Here is an 18,604-nt window from a genome sequence, read left to right as displayed (position 1 = left end):
GTCTGTCATCCTTTATGATCGCAGAAGCTTTGAGATGACATAGAGGACAGCTAAAATTATAAAAACAATTTGTTGGTGTCTGAAAAGATTATATATGATGACCGATAACAATGACCGACTGCAGCCTACATTATATCTTGCTTAGAAATAATATAGCCAAGATATTCATTTATTTAAGTTTGGATGCTGGTGGTAGGTGACTTCACTCTGATGCAGACAGAACCTTCAGTCTCTTTTTTTTAGGATATGTGCACCAACCGCAACTGTGAGAGTCTCTGAACTGTTCAAATCAAACATATTTAACATATTAACATTCTGTTTTGTCTTTCAGACTATAGAATGTCAAATTCAAGAATGGACATTTCTAAACAAGACACTCTACATATCTCGACAATGTGCGGCAGTCAAGACAAACTCATCAGAGATGAGGAATCCACTCAGATATGTAGCCAGTTCTTCTGAACAGAAACCCTATAAGGTCTGGAGTGGGGTTTTGCTTCTGTGCCATTCACTATTCCCTTATTCACACAAGCTGAGAAAGCAAGAGAGTTCTGTTAATTGTATTATTCTGCAGATTAATTCAGTAGTTGAGTCAGTCTCACCAGTGAAGGTCAGGTGTGGCAGCAGAGAGGCCAGCAGGAGCAGAGAGATGATGGTCATCATGAAGACAATCAGTGAGCTCTCACTGACAAAACACTAGAAACAAAAGGGTGGGCGGAGATACTGAGTTTCTGGTAACTATTTCTCAAACCAGCTTCCAGAACATTATGATGATCTAATGTTCTAGAGCAAATTAAAGTGAGCTGTAGATACACAACATGAACACTGAATAACTATTTTCACTAGAACTATCAATTGAAAAGAAAGAAAAAATACATTCATATATATTTACTATTTCTGTGGTCTAGTATTTCTAACTCGGTCAATGTAAGATCAAGTTCTTACTGAAAATGTAGATTAAAATTGAAACTCTTTTTAAAGTAGATGAAACTAAATAGCCTACACACCTATTCAGTTGATTCTAAATATATATGTATTCATTTTGATGACATCAAAAGATAGTTTGTTCTGAGAAATTTCAACATGGCCAGGGTGGATGTGGTTGGATTGTAACAGTTATGCAACTAGAACTGCAGTTGAGCTCATAGGCTTCAGCCACATCTCTCTGTCCAGAGATAAAAACAGTAACATAAAATATTCTCAACCTGTGATTAAGGCAAGAGATTAATATTATTATTTTTTTTTTGTAATTAACTGAAGACAATTAGCATACCTTAATTATTGTATTAAAAGCAACATATCTGGCAGAAAATCTACAATCAGATTACCAAACTAGCATGTGTTAAACACAGGCAGTGTATGATTTCAACAGGAAACAGCTTTGTTATCAGGACTTTTTTATCAGATGTAATATCATGTGAAAATGAGTTTTGAGAAAGAGAGAGATATAAAGAGGTCTTTAGGAAGATATACTCAGAATGAACATAGTATAAAATAGCAACTTTCACAAAAAATGCAATGTTAATTTTTACTGTTTTGTTCTTAAATTCCTAAAAACACTCTTTTAACCCTTAAATGCATGAATGTTTCGCCAAACATTCTTTAGCGACCCGGACCTATATACCCAGCACGCATCGACCTGTAACTGCTGCAATAGCAAAAAAAATTATGTTGATATTTTAAGAACAGTAACAGAAGAATAAATTAAAGCAATTGTCATTTCCTTTTGAAAGTTAAAAAGGTTCAGTTTGAGCAGATGATTTTACCATCACTGTCATCGCAAGAGCACACATCCACAGTACATTCAGCATATGCCTCATATTCACGATTTCAGCCATATTCTCAACTGTCCTTTTCAGTGACTTCATATATGACCACAGTATATGACCACAATAGTTTGATCACTGGCAGCTTATTTACCACATCCAGCATCAAATGACAGTGACTTTTATATTTCATTGTGAATAGTAAGGTCTCTGCAGTAAAGCCATTCAAACCAGTTTAGTTTTTGCTGATGATATTCTTTTGTTTCAGGGCTGTGCACAGACATTTTGAGGGGCAGTGGCCCAAACCAAAAAAGGGGCAATGGCGGGGTGAGTGCTTGTTAATACAAATTATCCAGGTGTTACAAATATACAATTTACAGAGAAGACAGCACACTCTTTATTGTAGAAGTTTTGATAAGAGTGGGCTTTCCCTAACTCTCTGAGCCTACTTCTGCCTCATCTTCAATTGAAGTATGGGAGAGTGGGGTAAGTTGAGCCAGTTTGTAAATTGACCCACTCCCTGTTTTTTGGCAACTGTACACTTTTACTGTCGTGTGGCCATGTATTTTGTAACTACCCATCATTTCTTGCAGACTGTGAAAAGGAGAAACACTTGGGGGGAATGGAGAGCCCCCATTTACTTAAAAAAATGTTTTTGGCTTGTCAACGTACAATTTTAGCATAACAAATGTAACGGTTGTTACATCAAAGCAAATTTATGCAGGTCTAAATATATTTGATACATATATGTGATTTGGCAACATATAAAAGCATGCACATCATTTAGCTAAATATTAGCCTGAACTAATAAGCAACAGAGCTATTTTCTTCCAAAATGGCAGCTATGGGGCAAAGTGAGCCAAATGTTGTGGGGTAAATCAAGTCAGCATTTTAACTTACTCCACCATAAGGCACTGTAGTTAAGTTAAATATCTGAATTATAAACTCACCAAGGCTGTATGTATAGTAATAATGGCATACAGTATTACGCAATACTGTCAAATATTATTACAATATAAAACTAGATTTTTTTTTTTGTTGTTGTTGAGACAAACTTTAATTTGGCTTGAGAAAGCCTGACCAGAAAGTTTTAAGAAGTTAGAAGTTAAAAGTAGTTCGAAGTTTAAAGTAGTTTAAAGTTAGATTGATAGATTAGTTGAAAGAAAGATATATTAGTTAGAAAGAATGATAGATAAATTCAAAAGAAAAATGATAGATAGATTAGTTTGAAGGAAAGATTGATAGATTAGTTTGAAAGAAAGAATAATAGTTTGATAGATTAGTTAGAAAGAAAGAAAGATATATTAGTTAGAAAGAAAGATAGATAGATTAGTTAGAAAGAATGATAGATAAATTAGTTCAAAAGAAAGAATGATAGATAGATTAGTTCAAAAGAGAATGATAGATAGATTAGTTTGAAAAAAGAATGATAGATAGATTAGTTTGAAAGAAATAATGATGGATTAGTTAGAAAGAAAGATAGATTACTTAGAAAGAGATAGATAAATAGAAGTTAGAAGCATGTTTCAAGCATGATTAGCATGTTGCTAGCATGTCGCTAGTATGTTTCTAGCACAATTAGCATGTTGCTAGCATTGTTTCTAGCATGATTAGTATGCGACTAGCATGTTGATAGCATGATTAACATGTTGCTAGCATGTTTATAGCATGATTAGCATGTTGCTAGCATGTCGCTAGTGTGTATCTAGCATAATTATCATTTTGCTAGCATGATTAGTATGTTGCTAGCATTTTTCTAGCATGATTAGCATGCGACTAGTATGTTGATAGCATGATTAGCATGTTGCTAGCATGATTAGCATGTTGTTATCATGTTTCTAGTATGATTAGCATGATTAACATGTTGCTAGCATGATTAGCATGTTGCTAACATGTTTCTATCATGAGTACCATGTTGCTAGCATGTTTCTAGCATAATTAACATGCGACTAGCATGTTTCTATCATGTTTAGCATGTCACTACCATGATTCTAGCATGATTGGCATGTGACTAGCATGTTGCTAGCATGTTTCTACCATGATTAGCATGTTTCTAGCATGATTAGCATGTCGCTAGCATGTTGTTAAATCATGTTGCTAGCATGTCGCTAGTGTGTATCTAGCATAATTATCATGTTGCTAGCATGATTAGTATGTTGCTAGCATTTTTCTAGCATGATTAGCATGCGACTAGTATGTTGCTAGCATGATTATCATGTTGCTAGCATGATTAGCATGTTGTTATCATGTTTCTAGTATGATTAGCATGATTAACATGTTGCTAGCATGATTAACATTTTGCTAACATGTTTCTATCATGAGTACCATGTTGCTAGCATGTTTCTAGCATTATTAACATGCGACTAGCATGTTTCTATCATGTTTAACATGTCACTACCATGATTCTAGCATGATTGGCATGTGACTAGCATGTTGCTAGCATGTTTCTAGCATGATTAGCATGTCGCTAGCATGTTGTTATCGTGATTAGCATGCTGCTAGCATGATTAGCATGTTGCTAGTATGTTTCTAGTATGATTAGCATGCGACTAACATGTTGTTAGCATGATTAACATGTTGCTAAATAAAATAAATAAAATAACTGCTCTTTGTCACTTTAATCAGACTTAAGAAGCTTTTGTTTCTGCACTTAAAAATCTTTTATCTGCACTGTTGTTCACTTCATTGATTTGCATACTATCTGCCATTTGCCTTGCACTGCTTTATTTAACTTTATTTTTTATTTTATTATATGTCTTTTTTACATTCCCTTATTGTATAGTTGTATCTACATTTCATATTTGATCTAGATTTCTAGGCTTTAATGTTAATGTTATCTGTGTGCACCGGGATCTGAGAGTAACGCAATTTCGATTATCTGTATGTATGTACTGTACATGTGGAAGAACTGACAATAAAGTAGACTTGACTTGACTTGACTTGACTTCTACCATGATTAGCATGTGACTAGCATGTTGCTAGCATGTTTCTAGCATGATTAGCATGTTGATAGCATGTTTCTACCATGACTAGCATGTCACTATCATGTTTCTAGCATGGATAGCATGTCGCTAGCATGTTTTTAGCATTATTGATATGTCGCTAACATGTATCTTGCATGGTTAGCACGTCACTAGCATGTTTCTAGCATGATTAGCATGTCACTAGCATGTTTCTAGCATGATTAGCATGTTTCCAGCATGGATAGCATGTCGCTAGCATGTTTTTAGCATGATTAATATGTCGCTAGAATGTATCTTGCATGGTTAGCATGTCACTAGCATGTTTCTAGCATGATTAACATGTCGCTAGCATGTTTCTAGCATGATTGGTATTTTGCTATCATGTTTCTAGCATTATAAGCATGTTTCTAGCATGACTAGCATGTTGGTAGCATGTATCTAGCATGTTTCTAGCATGATTAGCATGTCGCTAGCATGTTTCCAGCATGGTTACCATGTCGCTAGCATGTTTCTAGCATGATTAACATGTCACTAGCATGTTTCTAGCATGATTAGCATGTTTCTAGCATGATAAGCATGTTTCTAGCATGACTAGCAGGCGACTAGATAGATAGATAGATAGATAGATAGATAGATAGATAGATAGATAGATAGATAGATAGATAGATAGATAGATAGATAGATAGATAGATAGATAGAATGGTAGTTTAATTGAGTCTAGGGCTTCAGGGAGAACAGTCTGAAAGTCTGACCCGAGTTTGGAGTTTGTATAGTTAAAGCTCTAGGAGTTAGAGTTGAAAAATTTGAATTCACATGAATCCGCTGTAATATGTCTCGCAGCTCTAGCTCCAACTGCTACTCGCGAGACACATTAAACTTATTTGCAATCACAAAATTACATTATTTGCGTGTGCTTTAAGACCTTGCCGGTGAAACGTTTTATTCACATTCTGTTCTAGCATGTGTTTATTCAAAGTTCCCCCGTAGCGTCCATACCTATACAGTCTGTGGTCCATTCACAAAAATTCCGGTCAAACAGCACCTGATTAGTTATCGTCTGATTGTGCTAATACGGTCAAAAACACACAAGATTTACATTTAAAAACAGTTAATTATGTATAAAGTGAAAGTAAACAGGCAAGAGAGAAATGGGTGTGTGCATCTCTTAAAGGGACAGTACTAAACATACTGCAGCTTCTCATTAAAGGGGGGGTGAAATGCTATTTCATGCATACTGAGTTTTTTACACTATTAAAGAGTTGGATTCCCATGCTAAACATGGACAAAGTTTCAAAAATTAAGTTGTACGTTTGAAGGAGTATTTCTGTTCCAAAAATACTCCTTCCGGTTTGTCACAAGTTTCGGAAAGTTTTTTTCGAGTATGGCTCTGTGTGACGTTAGATGGAGCGGAATTTCCTTATATGGGTCCTGAGGCACTTCTGCCGGAAGAGCGCGCGCTCCCGTATAGCGAGGCTGAGCACAAACATTTCACTGATCAGAGCGATTCACTGATCAGAGCGAGAGCGTCGCTAAAAGTCACAAAAGAAGTGTGTTTTTGGTTGCCAGGGCAAGACAACCCTGCACAGATTACCAAAAGAGAAACAGCATTAAGGGACCAGTGGATGGAGTTTATTTTTACAGAGCATCAACGGAGTTGTGCAAGTGTTTTTGTTTGTTCCCTGCATTTCGAAGATGCTTGTTTTACAAACAAGGCCCAGTTTGACGCCGGATTTGCACATTGTTTATTTCTTAAGGATAATGCAGTCGCAACGAAAAAGGGTCACGATCGTGTGTTGGAACCGCATGCGGTGAGTAAAACTGCTTCAAATATCTCTGTGTTGTTAACTTAGCTATCGGCGCGTGAGCACATCAAGTAAACAACATGCGATGTTGTCATCAAACTGCACTTTCCACATGTACAGCTTAAAAAAAAAAAAAAAAAAAAGACGACATAAAGTGGAACTTAGTCATTTTCCAAAACCGCTAAGCAAATATATACAGTTTCAGTACATACCACATGGAGATGCCTTTGCTGATGCTGCTCTTGTTAAATTTCAGCCTCTGGATCTGTGTCACAGCTTCCAAACACTCTCAACCCAAAAGTCTACTGGCGCTCGTGATTCTTTAGCTCCGCCCACACGTCACGCCTCTCGGCGCTCGTGTTTTCCGGGAAAAATCGGTACAGACTATCTTTCTCTTATAAATATAATAAAACTGAAGACTTTTTGGAGTTATGAAGGGTGCAGTACTACTCTATAGGTACTCAAGATTAACAGGATATTGAGTGAAAACGAGCATTTCACCCCCCCTTTCGCACATGAGTTTAAAATATTCTATATGAGCCCCCAGAGTGAGTTTCTTTAGATGACCGTTATTTTAGAATGTAACGATCATCCTTTCCTCCTGAAGCACGTTGAAGTAAGTATCCAGTGAACTCGGAGAAGAGCAGAGTAAACTTTATAGTTACCTCGGAATCTATATGATATCAATAAAAGCATGAAGTTAGATTATATTTGTAAGGATCATTATAGCCGTTTCCATAGACATGAGCGTAAATTTTACAAACTGTAAATGTATAGTTTTGCTAGTACTTATGTGTATTTAAATGTCTTAAACCTAAAATAAGCATTATATGGTTGAAAACACTGAATATTTGTGATAATATCTGGCTCTGCGCCAGTCAAAGCGCGAAAGCAGATTTAAATTCACCAGTTGATGATGTGAAACACTGAAAGTTCTAATCACATGTTGTACCAAACATGTATTAATTTTTATTTATTCTTGGATGCTGGTGGTAGGTGACTTCACTCTGATGCAGACAGAACCTTCAGTCTCTTTTTTTTAGGATATGTGCACCAACCGCAACTGTGAGAGTCTCTGAACTGTTCAAATCAAACATATTTAACATATTAACATTCTGTTTTGTCTTTCAGACTATAGAATGTCAAATTCAAGAATGGACATTTCTAAACAAGACACTCTACATATCTCGACAATGTGCGGCAGTCAAGACAAACTCATCAGAGATGAGGAATCCACTCAGATATGTAGCCAGTTCTTCTGAACAGAAACCCTATAAGGTCTGGAGTGGGGTTTTGCTTCTGTGCCATTCACTATTCCCTTATTCACACAAGCTGAGAAAGCAAGAGAGTTCTGTTAATTGTATTATTCTGCAGATTAATTCAGTAGTTGAGTCAGTCTCACCAGTGAAGGTCAGGTGTGGCAGCAGAGAGGCCAGCAGGAGCAGAGAGATGATGGTCATCATGAAGACAATCAGTGAGCTCTCACTGACAAAACACTAGAAACAAAAGGGTGGGCGGAGATACTGAGTTTCTGGTAACTATTTCACAAACCAGGTTCCAGAACATTATGATGATCTAATGTTCTAGAGCAAATTAAAGTGAGCTGTAGATACACAACATGAACACTGAATAACTATTTTCACTAGAACTATCAATTGAAAAGAGAGAAAAAAATACATTCGTATATATTTACTGTTTCTGTGGTCTAGTATTTCTAACTCGGTCAATGTAAGATCAAGTTCTTACTGAAAATGTTGATGAAAATTGAGAGTTGTTTCAAAGTAGATGCAACTAAATAGCCTACACACCTATTCAGTTGATTCTAAATATATATGTACTCTTTTTGATGACAACAAAAGATAGTTTGTTCTGAGAAATTTCAACATGGCCAGGGTGGATGTGGTTGGATTGTAACAGTTATGCAACTAGAACTGCAGTTGAGCTCATAGGCTTCAGCCACATCTCTCTGTCCAGAGATAAAAACAGTATCATAAAATATTTTCAACCTGTGATTAAGTAATAGTTTTTGTTGTTGTTGTTGTTGTTGTTGTTTTGTTTTGTAATTAACTGAAGACAATTAGCATACCTTGATTATTGTATTAAAAGCAACACATCTGGAAGCCAATCTATAATCAGATTACCAAACTAACATGTGGTAAACACAGGCGGTTGTATAATTTCAACAACTTTTTATCAGATGTACTATCATGTGAAAATTAGTTATGAGAGAGAGAGAGAGAGAGAGGTCTTTAGGAAGATAAACTCAGAATGAACATAGTATAAAATAGCAACTTTCCCTATAATTGCAATGTTTTACTCTGTTTTGTTCTTAAATTCCTACAAACACTCTTTTAACGCTTAAATGATTAATGTTTCGCCAATCATTATTATATATTCGGGTCTTTAGAGTCTCAGACCTACAGTATACAGTATATCCGGCATGCATTGACCTCTAACTGCTGCAATAGCAAAAAAAAAATGATCTTGATATTTAAAGAACAGTAACTAAAGAATAATATAAGGCATTTGTCATTTCCTTTTGAAAGTTAAAAAGGTTCAGTTTGAGCAGATGATTTTACCATCACTGTCATCGTCAGAGCACACTTCCACAGTACATTCAGCATATGCCTCATATTCACGATTTCAGCCATATTCTCAACTGTCCTTTTCAGTGACTTCATATATGACCACAGTATATGACCACAATAGTTTGATCACTGGTAGCTTATTTACCACATCCAGCATTAAATAACAGTGACTTTTATGTTAAATTGCAAATAGTGTATAATATATGTCTCTGCTGTAAAGCCAGTTCAGTTTTTGCTGATGATATTAATTTGTTTCAGGGCTGTGCAAAGACATTTTGAGGGGCAGTGGCCCAAATCAAAATGGCCGACAGGCAGTTCGGATTTGCTAGTGAAAATTGGTATGTCTGTTGTCTGGGACCACAAAGGGGTCTGTGCTCATGCAGTTTGTACAAACTAGCATACCAGAGCTTTGTGTGGTCCCAGGGCGAACTCTTCTTGCTGAGAGCAGTTCACATTCCTGGGTATCTGAATATGGGAGCAGAAATCCTGTTGAGGCAGGGGCCAAGGCCCGGAGATTGGAAACTTCACCCCAATGTGGTGAAACAGATTTGGAGAATATTTTGTCAGGTGGATCTGTTTGCGACTCAGATGACATCGCACTGTCTCCTTTGATTTTCTCTGACTCATCCGGCTCCACTTGGGCTGGATGCTATGGTGCAGACTTGGCCGAGGCTTCGTCTGTACGCTTTTCCCCTGATCGCTCTACTCCCAGGAGTTCTGCTGAGAGTACTCCGGGACAGGGTCAGTCTCCTATTATTAGCCCCGTTCTGGTCGGGCCGAGTATGTTTCTCCGATCTGATTTCTCTCCTTGACGGCGCTCCATGGGAGATTACCTTCAGGAGGGGACTCTCCTCACAGGTGGAGGACTCAATATTCCATCCCTGCCCGGAGCTATGGAAATTAAGGGAGTGGCCCCTCGTAGCTTCTGGTCTCTCAACCGAGGTTGCTGAGATCATCCTCCAATCCAGAACTCCCTCCATGAGGAAACTGTATGCCTTGAGATGGAAACCTTTCACCTCCTGATGCAAAGACTGCCAGCTCTACCCAGTTATTTGCCCAGTTGGGACAGTTCTGGAGTTCCTGCAGGTCCTTCTCTCTGCAGGGTTGACCCACTCCACCCTGAGGGTCAATGTGGTGGGCATTACAGCCTACCCGCACCCCTCTTGGTGGCCATTCAGTGGGCAGACACTCTCTGGTTACATGTTTCCTGTGCGGTGCACTGAGTCTGAGGCCTCCGTCCAGAAGAAGCTTATGCTAAGTGGTTGATCAGGATGCTTTCCTAAAACCTTGAGTCCTCTGATCTCCCCTCAACATTGGGAGTCAAGGCTCACTCAAACCGAAGTATGGCAATCTCCAAGGCCTTCTTGTCAGCTGTGTCTATACAGGACATATGCAATGCAGCTGGACAGTCCACGCCCCTCGCATTCATTTGATTTTATGGTTTAGATCTGCGAGCCAATCACTGCTCTTCTTTCTCTTGCCTTAGCTGTGATCCTTGTATACACACTAGGCAGGGACTTGTAAGTCTGGCGGCGTGGGCATTCTCTTTCCCATAGAGTTTTCAGATGCAGCTCGAGTTCCTGAAGGAGAACGTCCCAGGTTTCATATGTAACCATGGTTCCCCGAAGGGAACGAGACGCTGCATCTCAAGGCCATACTTCCAGCATCCCTGTCAGAGTTTGCTTCATTCCACATCATGTGCTTTTATAGCTTCCTGGTCACTACGTCATGAACTTTTGAGCCCAAAACTTTTTGAGTGCCATCAGGGCATGGTGCCAAAGCTGCATACTGATTTTTGTAATAGTAAAGTCTAAGCATTCTTAAAATGTTGCAATTTTGGACAAAATTCAAAATGGCTGACATGGAAACATTTGGTATTGTTCAACTCGGCATGATGCACTCAACAGTCTAAGCAGAGACGCCCAGACTTCCCTCTGCCTAGCCACTTCTTCCAGTCCCTCCAGCGTGTCCTAGGTCTTCCCCGGGGCCTCTTCCCGGTGAGACGTGCCTGGAACACCTCCCTGGGAAGGCGTTCAGGAGGCATCCGAAATAGATGCCCGAGCCACCTCAGCTGGCTCCTCTCGATGTGGAGGAGCAACGGCTCTACTCTGAGCTCCTCCCGAGTGACCGAGCTTCTCACCCTATCGCTAAGGGAGCGCCCAGCCACCCAACGGAGAAGATCATTTCAGATGCCTGTATCCGGGATCTTGTCCTTTTGGTCATGACCCACAGCTCATGACCATAGGTGAGAGTAGGAACGTAGATTGACCGGTAAATCGAGAGCTTTGCCTTACAGCTCAGCTCCTTCTTCACCACGACAGACCGGTACAGCGACCGCATTACTGCAGAAGCTGCACCGATCCATCTGTCAATATCACGTTCCATCCTTCCCTCACTCAAACCTTTCATTAGGTTATTCGAGAATGGTGAAACCATTGGAAGGGAATGGCGGCAGTCAACGGGACAGGTGCGTCAGGAGCTCTCTTGGCACTTTTAGTTTTTGGAATTATTTTAAACCTCACAGATTCGGGACAGTGTGTAAACACACAGCAAGTTTCCCATAATATATCAGTGTATCGAGAAACAATGTCAGTAAAGCATTTCGGATATGGAAAGCACATTTTAATGCAGACGTTTGTAAACACTGCAGTCGGCCGGGATCAACACAAGCGAAATAATGCAGTCCGGGGCACACACCAAAGTGACAGTGGGATTATCATCATACTCTACCTGTTGCTGTCCGGAGATGTGCACCCGTGCCCAGGTCCGATTTTCCGGGACGCCAGCTGTAAGGCACCAGCGAGCGCACTAGTCGCCACTGAGGGGCTGGGGCTCATTCGGCATCGACCGGCAGGTGGATTTATCAATGACGGGGAGCGAAGATCTCGGACGAAGCTGGCTGAGACACCGGCTTGGTGAGTGCTGAGGGCCTTGACTGGCCATCTTTCAGCGCGTGGACCGACGGCGGCGGGGCTGTCGCCATTGAGGAGCAAACAACTACAAATTCCTTGCCCTGCGTTTCTGACCCTACTCGATCATATCGTGCGGATGTCAAGGTAACTGGTCATTGCGCTCAAGGTAAGCGTGAAAATCTGCACGATACAACCCACAGTTGTTTCAAAAACATTACAAACCCTGCTTTGAAAAAACACCGCAAACTGAACTTTTTTAAAACTGTCAATCACTCTCGACTGATCTGGGATCAACAACTCAAACCAAGGGGTCTATTTGGAGGGCATATGAACATCCGTAGCCTCAGCCCAAAGTCTGAAGAAGTACATCATCTTCTTATTAACTCCAACTTAGATTTTTTAGGTCTGACAGAATCTTGGTTACATAAAAACTCTCCATCTGCTGCATTACATGTACCAGGGTATAATATTTTTAGACGGGATAGATGTGAGGGAAGAGGGGGAGGGGTAATGATTAACATAAAAGATCACATTAACTGTCAGCAGATATGTTGGCCTTTTGACCATGATTTGGAGTGTATTGGGGTGAATATACTGCTCTCACCTGAAATGTATTTTGTGTTAATTGTTGTATATCGTCCACCCTCCTCTAATAATGATTTTTATGTCACTTTTAAAAAGCTACTTCAAGCATGTGATTTTAAAACTGAGGTAATACTGCTTGGTGATCTTAACTGTAACTGGCTTAATAAGACTAATAGGAAATCCCTTAAACAGATTACAGATAGTCTGGATTTTACTCAATTGTTGGAAGGTCCTACTAGAATAACCACATCGTCTCAGACACAGATAGATTTAATATTCAGTAACAAGCCTGAAAGAATTGTAAAAACATTTAATTTTATTACTGGACTGTCTGATCATAATCTGACTCTACTGTCGAGAAAACTTACAAAAAAGCGATTTCATCATTCTAATAAACCCGTGGAGCAACTTAGGATTCCTAAGAATGAAATGGATAATTTTCAAAAGGCAGTAGCTCAGGCAATTATTAATTCTCTTAAAATCTCATCAACAAAAGATATTTATGGAATGGACTCGAAAATGCTTAAATGCCTGAAAGAACATCTATCTTACCCTATCACACAAATTTTTAATCAGTCAGTACTAGAGGGGATATTTCCAACCACCTGGAAGACTGCAATTGTAACTCCCATATTTGTAGGCTAGTGACAATGGCCCTGAATTTTTGAGATACCCCTACCGGAGGTAGAACTAAACCCAACAATGTTTTTCCTCATCTCTAAGGTCTCCCATATATGAAATGGATTCTTGGCTAAAAATATTTTACTGCTAAGATTGTTAAATTAACAGATATTTTTATACACCCCAAAATCAATAAAGGATTAAAATATAGCCTGTCCGTATGGGAGTTAAGGCATATAAACTAATGCAGATCAATCACACAAGCTCTGAGAGCTTTGAAACTTGACATGTTTGTAGTCAGGAAGTTGATTTAACTACTAGAAAAGACTGGATGTGAATATCTTGATGTATGGAATAAATAGAGACATATAAACACATATCTAAAATAAGCGGACATGCACAAATTTAATATCTATGCAGAATGTTTGCATTTACTTTGTGCTTGCTTTGCCTGGGATTATCATAGAAACACATATGATGGCTTGTTGGTAAGGTGGGGTTGTGCTGAATCCAGCAATACCAAATATGTAAATACAGCATGACAAATAGGAGTGTTCTGTCACTCAATGTATGAGGTGTCCAAAATGAATGAAAATGGAACACTGACATAATTTAGTCCAAAGCCCATTATCAGTGTTGAGAAGAATGTTGAGAAATTCAAATATAAGATACATCTAATAATGAAATATTTCATATGGCACCTTGTATTATATGGAAACAAAGATTGAAAACGAAAGATAACACCTTACCATAGCACAAACAGGAGACCAGGAGTTTTAACTTAATGAACTTTTTAATAAAACTATAACTTAACTGCACACAATACAACTTAAATTACTGTCTTAAAACAAATGGCAATCTAACTAACGAAACAAACACTCTTCGGGGAAATGAGCCCTGTCTTCTCAGGCTGTTTAGTTTGTTTTCTAGCAGCAACCATTTGGAACATCAACTGCTTTTTGTAACCATTTGAGAAGGGTCTGGCTGCAGACTTGCACTTGCACTCTCAGACACTGCTTCTGCTAGCGACGTCACTTGCAGTCTTTATTTTTTATTTTGTTCTATTTATTGATAACTTTTTGTTTGAATTTCCCAACATTTTATAACAGTTGCCATGTGGCGAAGACAAGATAAAATAAACTAAATTCTAATGTTAATTGCAATCGCTACTTGCACTCTCCGCTACCTGTGACTTCACTTGCAATCAACACAAATCTTGCATGTTGCCACTGGAGACAAGATGCTGTGGTTGTGATTAAATGATTAAAACTAATTTAGTACTATAACGTACAGGGTCCTGCAAAAAAAAGACAAGCACGGACCTTGGCCACAGAACAGCAGAATATGAACGCAATGCACAAAGTCTTTCGTTAAGCGTTTTCCTCCTGTAGAAAAAAAACAAACACTTAATATGGAATAATGTATTCAGATACATTAAGTTCAAGTAAAAGATCAAATTCAATATATAGTTATTATTCAATGTACTACAAGGCAAGCAGATGGCTATGAACACAATGTGCAAACTTTGTCCTCCCATACAACATAACGCTTAATGTGGCCTAATAACAGACTAAGATGATAAAGACAATTTAGTAGGCCTAGCCTAGCCTATATGTCTTGTTGTTGACTCAAAGTATATACAGACCAGCAAATATGAACGGGCATTATGCATTAAGTGATTTTAAAAGGATCAGCTCCGTACAGGCAAGAAGACGAGTACAGAACGCAGTGCGTTAAATTGTACATTAAACGTTTTCCTCCTATAGAAAATCATTATAAATAAAACACATAATGTAGGTTAATGGACAAAGACAGTGATATAAACAAGTTGTAGACAGTTTATTCTATATGGAAAAATGCTTAATGTGAAACTTTGCATGTTGCGATTATTCTGGGCTCACGTGCTTGCCTGTACATATTAGTTATGTATTTTAATAAAGTAGAGAAGCATATTGAGTTTGGCCTTTCTCATCTTAGTCCATTATGCCACATTTTGCGGTATGTGACGAAAATACTACATACATATTCCTTATATTAATGAACTGTACATTTTATTTGATAATTTAATAGCATCTTAATATATTAAGCCATTTTAAGTGTTTTTTTCTACGCTTAGCTAGAGACTTTGCGCAAACGTTCATATTCTGGTGTTCTGGCCACGGATTTGCCAGTCTTGTCTTTTTCTTGCAGGACCCTGTATGTTATAGTACTAAATTAGTTTTAATCATTTAATGATTTAACCGCAGCGTCTTGTCTCCATTGGCAACATGTAAGATTTGTGTTGATTGCAAGTGATGTCACAGGTAGCAGAGAGTTCAAGTAGCAATTGCAAGTGACATTGTAATTTAGTTTCTTTTTTCTTGTCTTCACCACCTGGCTTTATAAAATGTTGGGAAATTCAAACGAAAAGTAATACAAAAATTAAACAAAATAAAAAATAAAGACTGCAAGTGATGTCACTAGCGGAACTGCAAGTGTCTGAGAGTACAAGTCTGAGAGTGCAAGTACAAGCCTGCAGCCAGACCCTCTTGGAACATTCTGGGGTCAACCCCCCATGATGTTACAACTGCAACACACCACTCATCCACATTGTCATCAGTGACAAAGTGGGTCATATTTGGACAGTCTGGGAAAGGGCAATGCAAAACTCTGTGCAGGTCAAGCCCACTGAAAGACACTGGCATTTGGTGGCATCGGTGCAGTTTCCGTCTTTATAGTAGAGGTGGGTGAGGTCTCTAACTCCTTTAGGTGCTGGTGCCTCCTGGAACATCACAGATTAAATGCAGCCACCTTCTCTGAGCCTCCATCCTCTACCAACTGGGATCCAGAGAAGAGGATTGGCCAGGTGGCTGTGATGCCACACTGCTGTTTGGTACACGGCTCTCAGCACATGCTGCTGGAAAGCCATCTTCTGTTGTGGGGTAGATTTGCTGCTGACAAATCTGTGGTAGATGCTAGTGTGTACCTCAGCTCATCCAGGTTGGTGCAAGGATGCCCATCTTGGTGCCTCTTCTTTGTCTTTCAAGATCTTTGATTGAGTGTTGGTGGTCATATCTATCAAAAACTATAACGACACAGCTGTTACCTTCCTTTCCCATTAAAGTTGCGATCTTTTTCCAGACACACTCACCCAGGTTATTGAACATTTGAAAAGCTGAATCATTGAGACTTTGAAGAAGATCCATGCCATCAATGATATATGCTGATGGTTATTTTACACTTGGCAGCTGCTGTTGTTTTCTTTATGCTTCCATCATCAAAAAACAAAGAGGGTGGGACAAAATCATGTTTAATCTGAGATACAAGATTTTTATGACTTGGGAGCGGAGAGATACGAGGTTATGCACTCATTGATAAGAATGATACAGACACAGACGTCGCTGCTGCCAGCAGTGTTCATCAATGTCTGCGGTCGCGTCGAGCCTTTTGACAAGAGATAAGGCTTTAAGGGGTAACTAAACCCCTGGTCAGAGCCTGACTCCACCCACTGGCAATATTTGAAAAATGCTGAAAAGTGGGCAGAGCACAGCGGAGATAGAGGGGACAAACCATGGGCAGGGCTGAGCAGGTGGGGCATGAACCTGGGACCCGCAGTGACAGATTAATTGACAACTGTTGTCAGAGTCGCTAAAATGGAGAGTGACTCTAGTGACGCAAGTAGTTTTGCAACAGGGCGTTCATTTGAAGTAGAGGACTTTTCTCCCCCACCTTCACCTGAAGTGGAGGATGGCGAAGGTGTCTGAGGACACAGGGCCAGGGCCTGAGCCATATCAATTCAAGCCACTGGCTCAAACTGCGGTCTTAACTCCCGGATTCTGATAGGCATCCGAAGATGCTAGCGAAGCAGCCGCACAAGAGAGAATGGGGCCAGTCTCCGAGTAAGGCACTGTGTCGCTTTTCAGCGTGAGCTGTGTGGAGAAGCCCATTTCCACCTCCATTGCATTGGAGAAGCAATTCCGCGTAAAATGCAGTTTGCACACTCCAGCTCTAGGGGGGAACTTACAGTCTTTCAGGCCAAGTGCATGCAACCACTGGTGCCTAATTTTCAAGTCTGCTGGAAAACTATACAGTCCAACCAGTGCAACCAGCAACCAGCACGTACCATCTTGTAAATAAATCTATGCTAACTTGAAGCTATCCTAACTGATGCAATACTATGCTACTAACTAACTGTGCTTCTAACAATACTAAGGTTATACTAAAACTATGCTAATTAACAACATAGGCTACACAAAATAATCTAAATAACTATATAAATGCTATGCTAAATAGATGCTAAAATACTCTATCCTGATCATTTTCAATACTCGCAATTCCAACTCATGACTCACTACAGTGATTTTGACGGAACAAGATGGTTTGATACTGCCAAGGGCGTGGTAGCTCGCACCAAGGGCATGGTGAGCTGGTAACTGCTTACGTCACGTACCACCGCAAACATAAGAATAGGAATAGAAAAAATCTAAAAATTAAGGCAAAAATTAATCTGCCGCAAATAAAGTCGACGGTCGCGTTGAGCCTTTTGACAAGAGAAAAGGCTTCAATAGTTAACCAAAGCTAACTGTAGTTACATACATCTTCCTAAACTCTATTTTAAACATTTAAGAGCTATAAAAGTGAAGCAGAACAAAAAACGATGAGGTGACTAGGCTGTAATAGGCGGAAATTAGCCTAATCTGCGCACAAAGTTACTTTCGTGGTTCACAGGCTTCCTTCTGCACCGAAGCATTACAGCTATGGATTTTTAACAAAACAAGCCTACTCAAATGTATCTAAACTAACTTTTTTCAGTCGTTATTGTAAGAAAAAAAAACAGAGTTATGCAAAGATAGGCTTACTTGGCGCCAGTAGACAGACCTTTTTTCTCCCATAAATAAAACCTGTTAGCCTACTTGGGGCATTTTACATGCACAGTGCCAACTTTGAGTCAGTAAAATAATAATAAAAACAATAATTTAATGCTGGTATCCAAAACATTTAATTCAATACAAGTAGAATTAGAAATTCGATTATTTTAAAACTTCAATGCACATGTCTAATAAGCCTAGTAATAATAACCCTAGGACTATCGATCATAACATACTTCTACAGAGACTGGAAAACTGGGTCGGGCTTTCTGGGATGGTCCTCAAATGGTTCAGGTCATACTTAGAAGGGAGAGGCTATTATGTGAGTCTATTAGAGCATAAGTCTAAGTGGACGTCCATGACATGTGGAGTCCCACAAGGGTCAATTCTTGCACCGCTCTTGTTTAGACTGTATATGCTTCCACTAAGTCAAATAATGAGAAAGAACCAAATTGCCTATCACAGCTATGCTGATGATACCCAGATTTACCTAGCCTTATCTCCAAATTACTACAGCCCA

At 39.2% G+C, this 18,604-nt stretch overlaps 2 protein-coding genes across 4 annotated transcripts in view; both read right to left on the bottom strand.

Annotated features, from left to right (window-relative positions):
* Window positions 1–8,013, bottom strand: part of LOC127987851 (granzyme B-like) — a 152,370-nt gene extending 144,357 nt beyond the window's left edge. Inside the window, exon 1 of one of the 2 annotated variants that reach the window (XM_052590218.1) lies at window positions 7,934–8,013. In XM_052590218.1, the coding sequence (XP_052446178.1) occupies window positions 7,934–7,994 (61 nt within the window). In that variant the 5' untranslated portion in view covers window positions 7,995–8,013. Of the gene's footprint in view, window positions 1–602; window positions 683–7,933 lie in introns of those variants that run through there. The other variant, XM_052590219.1, reaches the window with a different exon arrangement.
* Window positions 1–18,604, bottom strand: part of LOC127987849 (duodenase-1-like) — a 51,981-nt gene that overhangs the window by 5,187 nt on the left and 28,190 nt on the right. The window lies entirely within an intron of this gene.

The sequence above is a fragment of the Carassius gibelio genome, chromosome B22 (assembly GCF_023724105.1).
Source record: "Carassius gibelio isolate Cgi1373 ecotype wild population from Czech Republic chromosome B22, carGib1.2-hapl.c, whole genome shotgun sequence".
In the NCBI taxonomy this organism is placed as follows: domain Eukaryota; kingdom Metazoa; phylum Chordata; class Actinopteri; order Cypriniformes; family Cyprinidae; genus Carassius; species Carassius gibelio.
The sequence above is the reverse complement of the archived record's forward strand: the minus strand, read 5'-3'. Positions and strand labels throughout refer to the sequence as shown.